Raw genomic sequence first — 16,470 nt, forward strand, 5'->3', positions numbered from 1 at the left:
TCTAACTTTTTCTACAATGAGAAAATTATGTAGGTAATAATTTTACCTGAAAAGTTAGTCACCTATAATGGATGGGCCTTTTATCATTCTCAAACTGCGGTCCTTACAAAAAAGACTGTGAAATGCAAACTTGGGCTTCTTTCTTTCACAAAAAAAAAATAAAAAATTCTATTTACTGGTAGGTCACAACAGGATTCCTGTGTTTAAACCTAAGACAGTTCATTTAATTCCTGACTGTAAACTAGAGCAAACGCCATTTTGAGACCCTCAGGAAAAAGATCGTAGCAGCTTATGAGTCTGGTAGGGAATTTAAATAGATCAAATAAATTTTAAATCATCCACTGTGATGAAAATATTAAAGTGGAGGACTTAAAAAAACTGCTAGCATGTCTCGGTTAGCAGTTAGCATCAGTGCTGACTGAAAGCTCTAAAACATTGTTATGGGACCTAAAGCTAGTTTTTTCATCGGAGGGGAACAGAAGGAAAACTTTGTACTTTACGAAAAGCCAAAATGAAGAGTTATGGTTTGGAGATAGTTTGCCGGCGCAGGACTCTACCAGGTCAAATCCAGAAGACATTTAATGAAAATGTCAAAACATTTGTTGAAAAAAATTAAAGCTAAAGAAGAACTGGAGTCTGCACCATGACAATGACTCAGGACATACCAGTAAATCCACCAAGGACTGGCTGAAATGAAAAGCCTTTGAGCCCAGACAAAACCCAGATCTTGATCTCTTTGAGATGCTGTGGGGTGAATTTAAAGAGGCAAACTTTCCTCAGACTTTCAGAATAATCAACAAACCATGATGATTTCAATACTGAACAAAAATAAATGTGATTATGATTCTTTGCATAATCAAGTGACTCTCCATTTGAGCTGTTCTAATCTCATGAACATCTCAAATATAGTTACATCTTCCTATTTCATAAAATAACTGTTAAAAAGGTGAAACAGAAAAAAACAAATAGGCAGAAAGATAAATTAAGCAAATAGAAAAACCATTAAAGATCATTATAATGCTATTTTCTTTTTTAAAATTTCACTATGAGATAGTGTGAGGAGCAGATCTTCACTTAAAAAATTTTCCAGTTTATGCAAAACCCTTTCAATAATCAAGTCATTCTGAGTCAAATTAGTGATAATGAATTACTCATTTGTTCCAAGAAGAAGCTCTTGGCTTTATAACTTAGCTGACATTAGTTAACGCTTCATAATATGAAGTCAGAGTCCGATTAAAAACCCACGTCTCAAATTCCCATGTTTCCGTTTGCAGCGTTCGGTCTGGAGGTGTTTTGACATCCATCCAGGTGAGGCCGGGTGACTCACCTGCTCGGGGCTCATCCAGGCTCTGGTTGTCTGACTTCTCCTGCATCAACCTGCGTGTCCATCGCAGCAGCTCACCGTTCACGCCTGGCTGAGGCCCGGAGAACTTCGTCTCTGTAACAGAACAGCAGCGGTCAGTGTAAGGCGAAGCCAAGCACATGATTACATTCAGTGTGGAGGGACTGTGGTTTCAGTCAATGTATTTCTTGGAACAAACAGTGGAAAAATAGTTCTAACTTGTCACAATCATTTCCACCGGTCTTCCTATTTAGACAATGAATGAACAGAATCATCTTTATTCTATCTCCAAGCTACGTGTCCACTGCTTTATACACGTTTATAAAGCCACTTTGTCTGACTTTCTTGTACACATTCCCAGAAATAGCCAAAAGATTTAGAGTAAAATTGAACAGATTTATTCTCTATCTTATGGTTTATATTCCTGGCTGAGAGAGATAGCGGTATATTCAGTAATGCACTACAATCTCTGTGCTTCATTCTTCAGTAGTTTATCTTCATGTGGATTTCAGTCACTACAGGCTTTTGGGAGGCAACAGCCAAGAAACTCCCCTCAGATAGATCTGCCTCACCTTCCCAATTATGGTATAAAAAACACAGATATCCTTCTTCACCACCCACAGAGATGCTTTCCACCAAGGCCACAGGGATAAAGTGATATTTATTATGCTCTCCATCACACCGCAGTATTAATATGAAGCAGCCTGTCTGTGTGTCTGATGCACTTGGTGATTGCCAGGCGCTGCAGCGTCTCTTTGTACCTCACAGCTCAATGAGCCCATTTCACGAGGCCAGCGGTCGTGGCCGAGAGGAGACCTGAGGGCTTTCATGTTGAGGAATCAAGAGGAGCTCGACTTGTATGAAATTCAAATAGGTTTCTGCCACAGATGGCTCTGCGGCATTTTCACACTCCTAACTGGGACAAGTCACCTAGAAAAACATCTTATCTAATAATAAAAAGGTGAGCAGAAAATGTCATGTTTGCTCGGTTTCTTTTTTTTAGATTCAAATTTTTCTGAACTCGCTGAGGTGAGTAACAGACTCTTTGGGATGGGAAGAGGATGAGTTGCTTCATATGTTTGCGAAAAACAAACGTTCTGGCTCCAAATACAGTAAACGGCTGGCTTAGAGAGAAAGCTATTTAAAGATATCCCACTGGGAACATAAAGCCAGATTTTCCTTTATGCTAAATGATTATTAGATGCAGCAATCATCATAAGAAAACAAAGGCTTTCAGTGAAATATCATCGAGAATATTTTTTATTATGCTCCTTTAAAAGGCCCTCATAACTACAGCTGTGAGTTTGATTGTGGCGGTGAAGTTAAACAGGGGTTAGCTTAACAGCAGTGCTAAACTCAAGCCTCGAAAAAGTATTTATGCCACTTAACCACAAACTTGAATTTATGGTTTTGGGATTTTATGTCATAAATCAACACAAAAGAGTCGAAATTAATAATGTTTTATTAAAGATTTTGACAAATGAAATGGGAATGGGAATGGGCTGCACAGTGGCGCAGTTGGTAGCACTGTTGCCTTGCAGCAAGAAGGTCCTGGGTTCGATTCCCGGCCGGGGTCTTTCTGCATGGAGTTTGCATGTTCTCCCTGTGCATGCGTGGGTTCTCTCCGGGTACTCCGGGTTCCTCCCACAGTCCAAAAACATGACTGTTAGGTTAATTGGTCTATCTAAATTCTCCCTAGGGGTGTGTGTGTGTGTGTGTGTGTGCGTGTGTGTGTGTGTGTGAATGGTTGTTTGTCCTGTATGTCTTTGTGTTGCCCTGCGACAGACTGGCGACCTGTCCAGGGTGAACCCCGCCTCCCGCCTGGAACGTAGCTGGCCCTCCCGACCCCATTAGGGACAAGGGTGAACAGAAAATGGATGGATGGATGGATGGACAAATGAAAATGTAAAAAGTGTTGCATCAATTTTTGCTAACCACCTTTACTGTCCCCCTTTGCTCTGATACCCTTAAATAAACAAACTCTAATCCAGCCAACTCTCCACATAGTCAACGCAGTTCACCTGTGTGTGATTTAAACTCTGTCCAGTTGTTCTGTGAAGGTTTCAGAGGTAATGTACTCACTAGATACTTAGCTATTTGCTAAGTAGCTATTAATAGGGTTTAAAAGCTTAACCCTATAAGACCTAAGTTTCAAATCTCCGCCTGGATATTTTTGCTTATTTTAATTGTATGCAGTTTATTAAATGTCCTGTGAGTAAATATATATATTGCCAATTTATCCATAACAACTGGGACTCTCAATATCTAACAAATTATTTTCGCAATTTTCCCAGTGACCCTCAGATTAATTTCACTGCCAGCTACGGCGGGGGTGAATTACCGTAATAACCCAATATTGGCTGGAAAGCGCAACGTCTCCCCTTTCAGAAACCGTTGGAATTTTTCAAAAAGCGCAACGTGTGGCGGAAATACGGTACTACAAATTTGGCTGGATCGTCTGCGACTCGTTCGATCTGAAAGACGGATAAGGATTTGATGAAAACCAAGGAACACAGCAGACAGGTCAGAAAGTTGTGAAGTTTAAAGAAAAGTTAGACTATGCCACATCTCAAGCGTTTAACATACTGTGCAGCAGGAGAATATTAATGAGGAGAGCAGTCAAGGTTCATGGTAATTTGGACCTGCAGAGAGGGAGAAATGTAGAAAAATCAACTATATTTCATGAGCTCCACAGTTGTGGACATTACTGAAGAGTGGCAGGGCTTTCATTTTTGAAAGAAAGCCCTAAGAGGCCCTGTTTAATGTTTGCCACAGGTCATGTGGAGTAAGTGCTGTGGTCATATGACAGAAAATTCACTCAGGAGCTGCAAGTGGCTCTTTGGACATTCCTCTAAATAACTTGGGCTAAAAATGATAAAGAACCTTGTCATGTTTTTAAATGTAGATTAAACAACAAATGCAGGTTTTAGCAGATTTTCTCTTATATATATATATATATATATACTGCATATATTGCATTGAATTTCCACAACAGAATCACTACATTTATCAGTGATATTTTTTTAGATGTACGTTAGTAACATGGCAATATGTGAAAATTTCAAGAGTTATAAATATGAGGTGCTTAAAATTACAGTCTTCCTTTTGACATTGACCTCTGGCCTGTAAGTTTGACGTAACTGTTATAGTGATTGTTGGTGTACACGACAAAACCTAGTACATGAAATGTAAATATAGGAGAGCGGTCCCAGAAAAGCCAGAGATAAAATCTGATTTATAGAGTTTGTATGGAAATAACCTAATCCTGTTTTTAAAAGCTGAATAAAGACTGCAGGTGGAGAAATTACAACTAGAACCATCTAGTTGTAATTTGCTAGACTAAAAAAGTGCTGTGGAATAAATCATTTTTGTATGAGGCGATAAAATAAGTCAGAAATCTTTAAAAATTTTCTTTGTTAGACAAATTAATTATTCCAGAAGTTATTGCGATAAATGATAATATTGTTGTTTTGAGATCATTTCTAAGTAATATAACGGTAATGGCAACATAATAATGCAAGAGGACATTCTAAAAGATCAGTAAACTTTAAACTCTAATGAACATTTAACACTGGAACTGGAAGACATGTTAAATATCCAAAATACATAAACAGAACAACAAATAAAGTACATTTTTAAGTCTTTGGAACAAAAAGGTCCTCAAAAAAAAGGACTGGATGAGACCAAAGCACCAAACTGAAGATTTATCATCCAGTTTTTGGTAGAAAGAGAGAAAAAAGAGATAAATGATAAATCATGCCAATGAAAATTATTGACTTTTTTTTAATTCATCATGCAATTAACTGATTTACTGATTCAGGCCTAATTCTGAACCTAAATCACTTCATATAATTAGACTTTATACTTCATAACTATAATAAAAAAAACAATAAGCTGGAACAGGTAAAAAAAAAATGTAAATGACTGTTTTATTCTGAACAATGAAATATTAGTAGATTGTTACAGAAGGAGCATTTCTTCTGAATATCTATATTTATAAAAATGATCCTATTTATCTATTCATGGCTAATATGGAGGCAACAGTAGTTTATGAACTTTTTAACAGAAACTGCTTGAATGTTCAATAACTTACTAACAACTAATAAACAAAGATGCATCATAAAATGTGTTTTTAACCAGAACTGACTGATTTTCAGGTCGTTCTGCTCTGACTACCTGATAAGAAACTCAAATTTTCCTTTTTTCTAACATGAATGCGCCACATCAAAGCACTGACAACATTCTGCAGTGTTGTCAGCACCATAAACTGCATAATATATTGAAATGCAATCGTTACACTAATCACATCAAATGTAGTATCACTAAAATTGTCTGTTTTATATGAATAAGCCATATTTTCAGCATACCTTGCTCATCACAAATTGTCAAAAAGCTTCGTGTCATGCTAACATCCTGCCTCTTCCCAGCAGCAGAGCTGAAAAGGAGGTGACTTTTTAATTTTTGCTTTTTACAGTAAAGTCACTCAGTTGAAGTACTGCACCATAAATTTGCAGCATGCCCCTAACTCCCATTGTTACAGTAATGGATCAAAATGAGCTCTTCCTGCTTTTTTTTTTTAATCAAAAATGGTTGATGTATTAGTTTAGTTGACATATTTTTAGGAAAAAGTTAAATATTGAAGAAATAAATGTTTATAGTTTAACCCAATGAGCATTTCTTGTTCTCATAATCTTTTTAATAAATAATTTGTTGTGATTATATATTAGGTAGGGAAATATATAATTCAAATTCTTTTTTCTGCTTTATTTGAGTGAAAGTGGCATAAATGTAAAGTCTGATTTAGGTCATTTAAAGCGTATTGACCAATTCAGATTCAGTATGATTGAGTTTTACTATCTGTATGGTAACAGACCATATTTAGTCATTTCCCCTGTGATCCAGAAGTGTGTTAAAAAAAATTTACTACCTGTTTAACCTACTGGATACTTTACAGACCAACTGGGACACTACGTTTTCAACAAAAGAGCAGGACTGAACACAAAGGAACTGGGATATTTCAGACAAAGCTGTTATTCAACGCCATTAAACAGTTTGTGGACATTTATGGCCTCACAGGTAGCTAACAAAGTAATAAATAACGAAAAGGCTTTTTGTCGATGCTATACAGCTTTCCGTACACACATAATGCAGCAGAAACGAGTCCTTAAATCTCATTAATGAATCTGATCTGCTTTCTTTATGCACAGCAAGAAATAAAACACATAAATCTTTATGAGAACATTTTGATCTCAAAAGCTCCTAATTGGTGTGTTCAGCAACCTTTAAACCATTTTTCTGGTCGTTGGGTTTTATGTTCTTGAGTTTAAACACCAAGCATGATAGACTTGTTAATACTTTCCCCAGTGACTGCCAGGAAAAGGATGTGACAACCTCTATGACCAATATTTACAAATAAAACACTGAAGGAATAAGCTCTGTAATTATTGCGATGAACGGTAACATTGCTGTTTTAAGAACAAAAGATATAGTTAATTTTCTTATTCATAAAACTCTGAAAAGGTGATATGTATCAACCATCCTGAGTTAATACGTTGACCTTTGACTGCACCAGTTTTACACATCTAAAACGTTCTTTACAAAGTTACCCAAGCTCAGTCAGACAGAATGGAGCACTTCCAGGAGCCTCTGTTCTCAAGTTGTGCCACATTTAGATCTGGACTTTGACTGGGCCATTTTGACACATGAGTACTGCTTGATTCAAATCATTTCATTGCAGCTCTGCTTGAATATTTATGTTTGACTTGAGGGTGAACCATAGCCCATGTCTCAAGTCTTCTGCAATCTTTTGGATTCTACTAACTAGACGACTTCACAAAGCAGTTATTTGTGATGCATTTCATTTAAAGGTGTCAGAATAAAAGGGTCTGTCTAAATACAATTATGTATCATTGTCCATCCACTTCACAAGGATGCTACTTTGTGTTACAAATTAAAATCCAACAGACTGAGGTCTGTGATTGTGATGCAACAAAATATGAAAAAGTTTAAGGGGAATAAAGTCTCTCTCAGAGCACTGTAAATAAACAGGTTGATTAAATTTCTGGCTACAATTACATTACATAACCAGTAATCTTCATCTGGGGCATACCATACTGAATCTTTAGATAAAGAGCAAGCTTTCTAATCTCTGATGTCTAATCTTTGGTCTAGTTGAAGTCCAGGTGGTTTAAGAAAAAAAGAAAAACATAGATAACTCTTATTCCTTCAAGCACATTTCCATAAAGGTTATTTTTATTGAGCTTAGTAACATCTTCTGTAGGATTTGTCAAGAGGCTGACACTTTTATGACAACTTCAGTTAACACCAAACATTTCTACTCTGCAGCAGCGTAAAGGTGTGCATGGGTTAACTACCCAAATTTACTGTGGCATTTATTTACTGTTAACTATGACTACTGCAGCTCCTGATAAAAAAAGCGGCTTAGGCACGGATAGCCATAAATGGCTACAAAAGCTGTGTTATTGTGGACGCAGCAGCATGTCTAATATTTTCCAGTATTGTTCTGCCTGTCACCATTACAATCAGCAGACCACAAGCTTTGCCAAAAAGGTTCGAGCGAGCAGCCTTGGTCTGTGTTGAGAGAACCTCTTCAGGTTGATGGCACACTCATAATTTAAAGGTGAAGCATAAATATTAATGACACGGCTCATACAACGGGACACTCTGCCACAAAGGGATGGCGCGCAGCAGAAGCAGGATGAAGCCCAAATGGGAATTAAAACACTCCTCGCAGAAATGAAAAAGTTCAGCTACTCAAACCCGTTGGATGCGCGCGGGAGGCGAGGGGGAAAATGGTGCTGAAGCATCTGCTGAGGGCGTGTGTGACAGTGTGTGACCACATCAGCAAAGGCGACGAGCGGATCACGAGCTGGAGGAGAGTGAGGGGGTGAGGTGACGCCTTTAGGGGCATCGCTGCCACATTTCACTGAAACAACACATTTCTCTGGGTTTCTATGCAGAAAGTAAATATAATCAAATATCTGTCATTTTATTGTTTATCTACTGAAACGGCTTCTACTAAAAATAGCCATTGTTTTCTGTGAAAAATCATAAACAAATAGATAATATAGAACAAAAATAGATACAAATATCTGCAATATCTTAACAGCAGTTGGTCATTTTAACAGCTTAAAGGCAGAAAGTATGATGGTTCTGCTTTCAGTGTAGCTATTTGTACAAGCTGGATGGACTTGTGTCTATAATTCATTCAGAGCCTCCGAAAATTATTCCAACCCTGCTGCAAAATAGGTTTATTGCCAACATTCAACACTTATTCTTTGAATAAAAGTAATATTATAAAGATTTCCTCCAAAATCAACCCTAAATCCAGTTCCATTGACTACTGCACAATCTAAATCACGTGTGTCAAACTCAAGGCCCGTGGGCCAAATCTGGCCCGCCATATCTTTTTATGTGGTCCTATAGATTCTAAACTAAACACTAATTGTGCTTAAATATTATGTTATCAATCAAATCAATGCAGTTTTTATCCGTTTACTGCCAAATTACATCAATCAGTCTCTCTAGTTTCTTGAAAATTATTGTGGAAATTCACATAAAACCAGTAACTTTTTTGCACTTGTACATAATTGGTAGTTTATTACAGATCTTTCTCAAAAATTGTTAAAAAACTTTCTTACCTGTACTAAACAGCTGGCTCAGCCATCACTGATGTCAGATTATAATCCATAATCTATAAAGTGGGTAATAAAAAGTCGCGTTTGCCGTCATAAATAAGCGCAAATATCTCAAATATTTCCAAATTAGTTCCACAAACACTTTAATTTTTATTGCAAAAAATCACAAAAATTATCACAAAATCCCGGAGGGACTGAAAAGATGTTCAATAATATTTAATTTTAAGGATTCATTGATATTTTTAACAGTTTGTGAACTGGTTTTATCAATACATTCAGGCACAACCGGCCATTTAAGAGCATTCATGATCGTGATTTGTCCCAAAACGAAAATGCGTGCGACACCCCTGATCTAAATCATTCAATGCCTCCGAGGATAATTCTTCATAACCTTTGCAAACGATATGTGGCAATCAGACGCACTCGATGCAACCAATCAGATGCTTCGTTAGTTGAGATAACACAAAGTTTTATTGCGTGTTAGAAATAGGGTCAAAGGACTTGTCTCAAAGAAGAGATGAAGGAAACTGACACAGCTGGATAGTTTTCAGCTTTACAGTTAAAGGGATCTTGGCTGGATGTGGCAGGAAGTGGAACCACCAGCGGCTACACCAGAATCCTGAGGAGGCTGATGGTCAAAAACTCTTCACTGACAGCAGAAAAACCTGCACAGAGTTGAACACTTATGAACCAAAAGCATAAAACATAAAGCCGCCTCCCAACTGAGTAAGGAAGCCAAGAAGTTTTAGGATTCTGTGAAGCAATAACTCAAAACGTTAACTTTCAGAGCCAGCAGTACATCTGGAGGAGAAAGAATGAATCACACTGCCTACAGTAAAGCATGGCGGTGGCTCAGTGATGTTCTGGGGCTTTTATTTTTTGCTGCATTGAAAATCTGCAGGGTGAGAAAGTTACAACGTACGATGAATTATCAGGAAGTCAGCAGTCTGTGAGGAAGATTAAGTTTGGGTTTGGACAACGATCCAAAACATTTCTCAAAGTCAAACAACATCAACGAAATGAAGACGTCTCTGGTGTGTCACTGTGAATCATGCAGCAGGTCATAACAGCTAAAGGTGCTGCATTAAGATGCTCCTCTAGAAGGGGTTGATTAACTCTGAAGCCACTGTAGTTATCAAAAATGGCATTTTGTGTTAAATTTGGAGAACTTGCTTGTAACATAAGTTGTGTTGCTCTCTAAATATCTGATTTATGTGCAACTGCAGATCGTAGTTGCACGATAGAGGCTAGAGGCTAAAACTGATAGGGAAGAAAGAGAAGAGCGAGGAAAATGGGAGGTAATCATATTTCCATTTCATATTTTCTTCATATTGTTCCTCCCTAGTTCTGTCGTACTTTTCCAACATTTTAAACTCCTTTCAATAAGAAGCAAAAGGAAGAAGCAGAGACAGGAGTATTTTCTGCCCACTGCCAAATGAGAGGATGCGCCGACGAGAAACACAAACTTCCCTGTTTTAGACATATTGTCAACTGTGAAACAACAACAGTTGAGGCTTGGGTTAACACGAAACACTGTCATAATATTTCAGCAGTCAAGGTAGTCATTTTACTTTTACTTTTTGAAAAATAAATAGCTATTTATATATATATATAGCCATACAGATGTATATTTACACAGGTTAGTCATGCCACACGAATCATGGAAATCAAGTTGTTTCTCTGCATTAATTAGATTTTTATAAATTCAAATCAGGTGGAAACCAGGATTCTGTTTACCAAATCAGTTTGTTTAGAAATAAATCATACTGTTTAAATTTATAATATTTTGTTATTAATATCCACCTTGTTTTTCATATATAAAAACAATTTGTTCATAAAATAATGTGTCTTTAGCATGTCTAGTCATAGTCAGTTTGTCCTCTGAGCTAAAGATAATGCCCAGCCTACACCCCCAGTGATTGGATTTACACATGCCACAGTTTGTGCCCGCTTTGTATGATCTACAATCTGTCACCTCCCTGCAGGGCGAACAGAGTCAATCATCCCAAGAAGCCCAGACAGAGAGGCTGAGGGATGGGCTGCAGTCATGTCAGGAAAAACGCAGCAGCAGGGCGTGCTGCTGGAAATTCAATCTAAACTCTCCAAGTTCAGCTTGTTTTAAAGGTCAAACATTCAACCAGAGAGGGAATAAAGAGAATGTATAGCCCGTTACAAACCATCTGATAAAATTTGGGATTTTAAAAGGAAGATATTGATTTACTTCTAAGATGTGCATGTCGTTTAAAGTATACAAAATTGTACGTTTAATAAAAACAAATGCATATATAACAATAAAAATTAATAGACATTAGACTAATATTACTATTTAATACTACTAACATAGCACAACATGTACTTTTGCTCGTCTTTTGTCATTTTCACTGCGAATAATTTCACACAGTATTCAGATTGGAGTATATTTTTAAGCACTAACTTATAATGCTGGAGTTAGAGCGAACTTCAGACGCAGCGACGCAGCCGTGCGTCCTAATTAAGGTCTCACCTGGAGCCTGGAGGACCTGCGTGAGCCAAATGACGGCGACCAGCCCGACTCCGCAGCAGCAGAACCGCTGGAAGGGCCGCCGGTGCCTCGCTGCCGCTTTCATTCCTCCGCCAGCTGCATGTTCACCAAAAACATCTGTTGCTCTCTGTCTTTACACTTGTTTCACACTTTCTTGGAAGACAGCGACGAAACAAACCGCCTCCTCCCTCCCTCCTTCCTTCTGCTGCTGCTTCTCTGACAAGTTGGGTCCAAAAGACAGAAAAGAAGAAGAAGAAAATTCCGCCGCAAAGACGAGAGCCCAGTTTACTCCAGCAGCTCCGGGCTCAGAGCAGGAGGCGCCGTGCTGGTGAACTCCACCGACCGTCCTCCGGGTCGCACATAGCGGGGAGACGCGCCAACGAGCTTTCTGCGTTCATGTGTGTAGCCTGAAAGGTCGACTGCAGATCCCACAGTGAGGTGCAGCAACAGGAGGCGGTATGTTCCGAGCACTGTGTTCCTGCTCGGGGTGTAGTGCTCATCAGTGGCCACCAGGGAGCGACAAAACGCAGGTTGCGCAATTCAAATCAAATCTACAGTACATTGGCACAGGAAACTGTTCGGCCTTACCCGCATTTTGGACGTAAATGCGTCCAAAATACATATATTAAGTGATGACGTAGCAACCAAGAAATACATTTTACTACACAGCTATGAATAAAAATCATAGACCCTATAACGTCCTTCTTTTTTTCCCCAACCTTTTATGGATATTTAATATAAATTTTAAAGTGGGAGTATTATACTTTATTTGAAGGGGTGTGCATAAGACTGACAGTCTCATAAACATAACATTACACTGTCATGAACATGAAGGAGTCTTCATGAATGTTTATGACTGTTGTCATAAAGTGTCACTGGTAATGACACTTTTAATGCAAGATTGACACTTTTAATTGACTTTTAAAGCAAGTTTTAATGGAACTTTGCATCAAAACTTTCATTAATTACACCGAATAATGAAAAGTTTACACTTTTAATTAACTTTTAATGCAACTTTTAGTGCACCTTTACATTAAAAGTGTCATTATTTGCAAAATTACTCTTTATGACAACAGTTGTAAACATTTATGATTGAAGAGTCATTCATGTTCATGACATGTGTTACGTCATGTTTATGACAGTCTCATGTCCGTATTATACACACGCCTTCAAATAAAGTGTCACCAAATACGGTATATCAAATTAATCTTAAAAGAAATTTAACTCCGCAACTTACTGTCTGCTCTTCCTGACACTAAAAAAAGCTAAAAAAAAAAAGAGTCAATTTTACATAATACTGATACATAATAATTAACAATACTGAAAGATTCAAGGGGTGGATGGGACTTTTTCCTGCATGGAATTACAATATTTTGCATGTGAACGTTCTCACTGGGTACTTTGGGTTCATACCACACTTTTAAAGATGGGTGCTTTATCTGTCTCTCTAGAGTGATTGTGTGAAAACTTTTGCATATAAATGGACACCTTTCACCTGACACCACTGCCAACATGGATAAGCCAAATAAGCTCAGTGGTGGTAACAAAAGGCCAAAGGCCACGCTTGCTGCCACAGGTACAGGTGCAACAGAAAAGTGTGGAATAATCAAGAAGGTCTACCTCCATAAGATTAACAGCTTGTCAATGGAAAGACAAAACATCGAAGCTTGATTTAGGATAGACAAAGCATGACAAAATAAAGCTTGTAGAATGGCCCTGACTCTTCAACTGTGTTAAAGATTAATGACCGCTCTCTAAAAGCCAGGTCTTTTTCAAGAAAGCATTCAGTTTGTGAGACTTTTACCGTCACTGATAAGACATTTCAATCCAGAGTTATGACTGAAGCTTGGTGATTTACACAGTCTGTGATCCGGGCACAACTTTCTAGGGGTCATTATATTGTTGGAGGTGAATTGTTATATTCAATAAATTAGAACCTGTGCTGCAATGAGGTTGTTTATCAAATTAATTGTAAAATTTCTGAATTTTTTTTTTTTTTTTTTTACTGGTCTGGCATAATATTCTCATCCTAAATGTTATGTTTTCATTAACTGTAAGTGGAAAACCATCAAGATTAACCAAAAATAACGGCTTGAAAACATCAACAATTGGGAATTGAGTTATTGAATATTACACTAAAGTGATCATTTATAGCGTTGAGAAAAATATAAAGCTCTTGAAAGGCCCAAATATATTTGGTATCTTTCTTTCATCTTGAGTTTTTCCAGCAATGCAAAATAAAAACCACAAGAAATAAAGGGGCCTCTTGCTGTTTTAGCATCTTGTCATGAAGAGACCTTCCAGAATCAGAGAGAAGATTAAAAAACACAGCTGCAGCTCTGCCTGCGTATATCTGTACAAAAATGTACACAAAACCTTTTGAGATAACCTTACAACAGGAATAGTCTGGATAATGTTTTAAATGAAAAACTTAAATCGACTCCATTTCATAGCAGTGAAAGGAAACAATAAGTAGAAGTAGCCTCATGTGTCTTCAGTCCTCACAAAGAGTCCTGGTGTTCGTCATTCTTACCGTTTAACTGCACAGTTTATGACAGGACTGGTGGATTTGTTATCACCAAACGGGGAAAGCTATGTAGTTATGAACTGCATCACTTATTAACAGAGTGCATGCTTTAACAAACGACTGCTTTTGTTCATTGAAATTTGCTAAACATGATTTCTGGTTGGAATCAATCAAAGCTCAATCATTAAGCAATGAGATGTTGAAAAATTTCCGCAACATTTTTCCAGTTATCTAGATGAAAACTTGGTATGAACTCATTTATAATGATGAAAACTTTGTGTAAAAATGAAAGAAGAACGTTGGAGCGAGATGATATCCAACCAGATCTAATTTTGGAAGGATGACTTGAAAAAAGTGCCAATAGGAGACTTAAATTTCCTTAGTGGCAGAAAATGAACAAGGTGGAGATCATATGTTTACAAATGCAAAAATAGAAAAGAAAAAAAAAGAATGAACATATCAGAACATAAAGACATCAACAAATATCTTTTGTATGCAGAAACAAAAGAAAAGCTCTACAAATTTGAAGAGACATCTGGAAACAAGGTAGCCTGAAAACTATCTAATCATAATCATGCAAAAACTAAAAACCAAAGTTAATTGGAGTAAATTTAGTCAACTAAAACTGGACTGAAACCTAAATGACAAAATGATAAAACTAAACATTTTTATCAAAGAATATGACTAAAACAAAATAAATATGTGTCAAACTTAACTCTGCTTAGAAAACACAGTCTCTTGTGTCTTCTTGAGTTGCTCTCATTCCATCCAGCAGTGTGGATATTTTCTGAATTTCACCAATAACATCTTGATTACTCACTTTCAATAGAAGATGCTGAACCTTCATCACTTATTACTAATGCCTGCAGGCTGATATTACTAAGACAAAACTTAGTAATACCTGCCTGCATGTCTTCCCATTAAAACATTTACCAACTCCCACTTGTTATACAACTCTCAGTTCTCCAAAACATAGGTGAAGATGCCATTTTACTTTATTTAGGGACGGCCTTTTAAATAATAATATGCATTTAGTCACTCCATCCTCCAATACTTATAAACAGTAACGGGAAAGGGAGACCAACAATTCAGCTGTTCTAATTTAATCCTCTCTGATCTACATTTTGCACATTACCCTGTTGCTCCTGCGTTCTGCCGTTTTATATATGTCAGTAAAGCAGTTATAAGCATGTAATTAAACCACAAAATGTGTTCAAACTGCAAATGTAAGAAACAGTAACAGAGCAAAATCGCCATGACTGCTAATTCAATACATTCTTATCCATCAGTCACCGTAAAAAAAATTTCATGTTTCGTCTCACCTTGTTTCTCCATTTTATGCATTTTAGTCCCCAGATTTTCTCAACATTACAGACTTTTTGTTTTAAATTTAAGTATGTAAGCAAAAGAAAAAAGAAGAAAAAGATTATACAACACTTCAAATTCAACACTTTAAGTTTCTTTTTAATTTTTATTTTTATTTACATAATTCTGGAAAAGTCAGCGACACTTTGCAGAAACTGTGTGAACTACTTCTGGACCAGCAGTCTTACACGTAAACAAAGTGGATATAAACAAGAGCACATAAGCGATGAAATGAGAAAGCGCTCCTATCCAATTACGTCTTAAACCTAAAATCAAGCCTGATTTGCGGTCAGCAGTGCCGTTTGTTTCAGAGATGTATCTGTCATTTCTACTGGAGGGACGCAGCCAAAACACAACATGAGGTATGAATTTTCTTCCATTAGGTTTTTGTTAACAAGAACCAGGCAGGTTTTCAGCTTGCAAACTTAGATTCCACATTTGTTTTAATTTCTCTGCATTGATGACAGAGGGTAAATTGATTGCAGGAATGATCCCGAACGCTGTGAGGATGTTTCAAAACACACTTTGATCCTACAGGTTCTGCTTTGTTTTTTACCCCAAAGATTTAGGACTCAAAATGTTTAATAGGTCAAAACTACCTAAATCATCCGTTCAGCATAAACTCAGCATCTGTGTTAAAGAAATGACTCAGCAGATTTTAGAGTGCAACATCTAAAAATTATTTTTTTTTCTAGACACAAATGAATTTAGATAACAAAATTTATACTAAATATATAGCAGTGTATCTTTATTTACATTGTGGCGTGAATGTTGTGTATAATTACTAGTGATTACAAGCTGTTATTTAAAGTTGTTTAGTATGAACTGAAGCCATCAAGTTTTTCAGTACAATTTCTTATTTCATCCCTTGGAAAATATCTGATAAAGTTTGATCAATGTATTGTTTTAGTTCATATTGGTACAGAAAACTGCAAAACAGCTGAAACACTGAGCGCCTTTAAATCTAGAGTTGCTTTTGAAACATAATCAACGAAATATTAATTAACAATCTGATGTGTAGCAACTTCACTTGAAAAAATGTCATGTTTAAATGTCA

The 16,470-nt window shown here is 37.0% G+C and overlaps 1 protein-coding gene across 1 annotated transcript in view; it reads right to left on the reverse strand.

The window, feature by feature from the left end:
• The window catches only part of LOC116728151 (sodium/potassium/calcium exchanger 3), a 34,749-nt gene extending 22,741 nt beyond the window's left edge, over positions 1 to 12,008 (reverse strand). Inside the window, exons 1-2 of the mRNA XM_032575985.1 lie at positions 11,504 to 12,008; positions 1,328 to 1,438 (exon numbers count right to left, since the gene is read on the reverse strand). Of these exons, the coding sequence (XP_032431876.1) occupies positions 1,328 to 1,438; positions 11,504 to 11,606 (214 nt within the window). The 5' untranslated portion in view covers positions 11,607 to 12,008. The remainder of the gene's footprint in view (positions 1 to 1,327; positions 1,439 to 11,503) is intronic.
• Between the last annotated feature and the right edge of the window lie 4,462 nt (positions 12,009 to 16,470).

Source organism: Xiphophorus hellerii, chromosome 11 (assembly GCF_003331165.1).
Source record: "Xiphophorus hellerii strain 12219 chromosome 11, Xiphophorus_hellerii-4.1, whole genome shotgun sequence".
In the NCBI taxonomy this organism is placed as follows: domain Eukaryota; kingdom Metazoa; phylum Chordata; class Actinopteri; order Cyprinodontiformes; family Poeciliidae; genus Xiphophorus; species Xiphophorus hellerii.